Raw genomic sequence first — 3,801 nt, 5'->3', positions numbered from 1 at the left:
GAGGAGACGAGACCCGTCTGAGCTTAGATCACACGCTATCCCTCGGTCTGGGTCCCACAGGCTGAGGCACCGGGAAGGCCACCCCGTGCCCCGCAGGGCTACGTTTTAACCAGCCACCGACAAGCGCCGCGGTCCTGCTGGCGAGCTCCCAGAACTCCGCGGAGACGCCGCGGAGGGGGGTCGCAGGGCCGCGGGGCCTCTGGGGAGCTCGCTTCCGGCCTCGAGAGCCTGGCTTCCAGGTCGTCAGCATGTTTATTTTTGTGAATGACTGTGGGCCGGCTGGGCTGCGTTCTGAAACACGGAGGTCCCCGGGACTCTGCCTGCCGGCCTAGACCTCACCCAGGAGGGCCCAGGGCCAGGGGGCCCGCCAGGGGAAGGTTTTCCTGGCGGGGTGGCTGTGGGGGACATTGACAGGCTGTTTTCCCACGGCTGCCGCCTCCCACAGGCCTGGGGAGGAGCCCAGGCTGAGATACCCCCACGTGGAAAATCCGGGTGCGCACAGACGCGTGGACACGGATGAGGCGGGAAGCAGGACGTGGGCCCGTGGTGCGGGCTCCTCACCGCTGACCCTGCCCTCGGAGGAGGCGGACGGCGTAGGCCCCTGGGTGTCTGACTCCAGAGCAGGAGCGTGTGGCACTGACATCGACTGGGGATGGGGGGCGCTTGCTCGCTGGCCTGCAGGCTCTGCCCTGAGCCGGGGGCCCCTGCGGGTGACGAGCGTGGATCTGGGAGCAAGGCCGCCTGGCGTCCAATCCCAGTTTGCTACTTGCTGGCCTGAGGCCTTGACATGTTCAACACCCCATGCCTCAGTTTCCCCACAGCGAAGTGCATGTGGAGAACGAATCCTTTGAACTAAATTATGTTTTGGAAGCGGGGCCTTATCCAGTTTTCTCTCCCACACGGAGCTAAGCAGGCTGCTGTGTGCGAAGCTGTGGTCAGAGAACGGCGGCCGGACCCAAGCCTCTTCCTGAGGCCCGCGCCCTCCTGAGCGCTCTCCTCACGTCTCAGGCTGCTCCTGGCGACCTACGCTTCTCATTTGTCTGAGAACTCAACTCTGTGAGCTCTTTTTTAGAAATTGATTTTTAGAGAGAGACAAAGATTTGCTGTTCCCTTATCGATGCATGCATTGGTTGATTCTTGTCTGTGCCCTGACCAGGGATCAAACCCGCAACCTCAGCGCATTGGGATGACGCGCTAACCGACTGAGCCACAGGCCAGGGCTGTGAGGCCTTAGTCAGGGATAGGTGATGAGAACGCACTGTTGTCTAGAAGGCTTGGGAGCCCAGCCCGCGTGGCTCAGTGATTGAGTGTCGACCTATGAACCAGGAGGTCACGGTTCGACTCCCGGTCAGGGCACATGCCCGGGGTTGGGGACTCAATCCCCAGTGTGGGGCGTGCAGGAGGCAGCTGATCAATGATTTGCTCTCACTATTGACTATTGTATCTCTTTCTCCCTTTCGCTTCCCTCTCTCTCTCTCTCTCTCTCTCCCTTCCTCTCTGAAATCAATAAAAATATACTTAAAAACAGGAACGGCGTGGGAAAATGCTAGCTTCATCACCGCCCGGACGGCTTCCTCTCCTGTGGACTGTGCGGTAGGAGATGGGCCCCCCGGGGCAGATGGCCCAGCACGTTGCCCCTGGGCTGCAGAGATGGGACTCTTGGATGAGAAGGCTGTACGTGGTGACGGTGCCACGCAGTACATTTCGGGGGTCACCACCTGGCTCACAGAGCCAGGAAGAGTGGGCACCCTCTCCGGCCTGTCCATGACAGCCCCTGTGGCCTCATGGGCCAGGCGTTCAGGAAACGCTGGCCTCCCTGACGGGCAGGCAGGTGAGGTCTGCGAGTCCCGAGCCCGAGACTTTGGTCTGGAGAACAGAAGCCATTTCCACGCCTGCAGCAAAGGGGTGGGGGGGCTTCATTCTGCGCCCCCCGCCACTCCCTCCCTCGCCAGTCCTATGATTGAGAAATGATTGTTTTTCCTTTCGCCTGGGCCATACAATTTTATCTGCCGTCTTGGCGGTTTAGCCGGGACAATAAACTGCCTTCCCGACAATATTTAGGCAGTTTCCCAAGACGGCCCAGCCCGGTGCCAGCGCGGGGCGCCTGCAGCTCAGCCAATCCCGCTGCGCCAAGGCCGCGAGTGTAGGTTCTGGTCAGCCACCCAGTGTTTCTGGGTAGTTTCGCTTCAGACTTGTACAAAGAAAATGGTTTAGTCCTTAGATAAATAGTCCCTAACCCCGAGCAAATCTCTCTCTTCCTGGCTGAGGAAACCATTTCCTCCCTCTCCCCCACGTCGTCCCTCCCTCCCCCCTCCCCGAGACGCGGGTCCCGCCGGCTCCTGGAACACAGCGTCCCTTGGGAACTAGAAAGCGAATGTGTCACAGGCGGACAGCTCACAGCCGCTTGTGGAAGGACTTCAACACCAAGTACAGCCAAACAGCACAGGAAGCAGGATGGCGGATTTAAATGCGGGTTGATGCCCTGGCTGGTGTGGCTCAGTGGATAGTGTGTCAGTCGTGGACCGAAGGGTCCTGGGTTCCATCTCTGGTCAAGGGCACAGGCCCGGGTTGTGGGCTCGATCCCCAGTAGGGGACGTGCAGGAGGCAGCCAATCCATGATTCTCTCTCATCATTGATGTTTCTCTCTCTCCCCACTCCCTCCCTCTCTGAAATCAGTAGAACTATATTTTAAAAAACGTAGCCGGATGACCTGATGCCCAGTGTGCAGTGGGACAGGCACGACTGAAGGTGGAAGACAATTCAGTTTCATCCCAAAGAGCGTGGGGCTCCCACGAGTGGCCGCACGTCCCAGGAGAGGGGGGACGGGCAGCGGGCTGCGGGCCGCGGGGCAGTGCCCTCCGACTGACCTTGGCGATCTGCACACACCAGTTGAGCAGGTACTGCGAGCCGATGTTGTCCTTGTGCTCGCGCACGTAGTCCAGGAGGCAGCCGAAGGGCATGAGCTGCGTGATGAGCTGGACCGTGGAGGTCAGGCAGATGCCCAGCAGGCGGCACACGTGGGGGTTGTCCACGCTGGCCATCACGTAGGCTTCCTGTGTGGACGAGAGGCGCGGGGGCTGGGGGAGAGGCAGGCCGATCCCTCCCAGGTCAAAGAGGGACATGATGTGAGGGGACAAGCTAGCCGGGAGGTGGACGTGTCCACAGGGCCTTTGATGTATCGCGCTGTGAAGGTTTAGGCGCAGCGCGAGGCCGGCACCCCCTGGGGGCCCGTAGGGACCTCCCTCCCTTTGCAGGGCACCCCCAGTGGCAGAGACCTGATGTGCCCAGCCTGGCACTGCCAAGGTCTTCACAGAAGACCTCTGCCTCGAAGCTAAGGAGGCTGCAGTTAAGATGTCGGCGGTGGAGGCACCTGGGGAGCATTACGCTGAGCGAAACAAGCCGCTCAGAGAAAGACAAGGGCCCATGGTCTCGCTCATCTATCTGTGGAGTCTCATGAACCAAGTGAACTGATGAACTAAACAGACCCAGAGACACAGACGCACGGACAGACTGTGGGCGCTCAGAGGGAAGGCGGGTGGTGGGTGGGAAGTGATGAACCGATGAATTGTGCGCAAACGCATCACCCGGGCACAGACAGTAGGGGGGAGGGCCTGAGGTGGGGGGAGTGGCTGGGAGAGGTCAATGGGGAAAAGGACCATATGTAATACTTTCAACAATAAAGATAAAAAATTAAAAAAAAAAAAAACGTCGTCAGGGTTCCCACGCCCAGATAGGGACTCGCCCATGGGTGCTGAGCCCTCGCAGGAGCCGGCCAGGTGTGAGGCGGCAGGCCGCCGGGCT

At 60.1% G+C, this 3,801-nt stretch overlaps 1 protein-coding gene across 1 annotated transcript in view; it reads right to left on the bottom strand.

The window, feature by feature from the left end:
• Nucleotides 1-3,801, bottom strand: part of EGFR (epidermal growth factor receptor) — a 44,715-nt gene that overhangs the window by 10,063 nt on the left and 30,851 nt on the right. Inside the window, exon 18 of the mRNA XM_015559686.1 lies at nt 2,868-3,053. Within this exon, the coding sequence (XP_015415172.1) occupies nt 2,868-3,053 (186 nt within the window). The remainder of the gene's footprint in view (nt 1-2,867; nt 3,054-3,801) is intronic.

Source organism: Myotis davidii, unplaced genomic scaffold, assembly GCF_000327345.1.
Source record: "Myotis davidii unplaced genomic scaffold, ASM32734v1 scaffold573, whole genome shotgun sequence".
NCBI lineage: Eukaryota > Metazoa > Chordata > Mammalia > Chiroptera > Vespertilionidae > Myotis > Myotis davidii.
The sequence above is the reverse complement of the archived record's forward strand: the minus strand, read 5'-3'. Positions and strand labels throughout refer to the sequence as shown.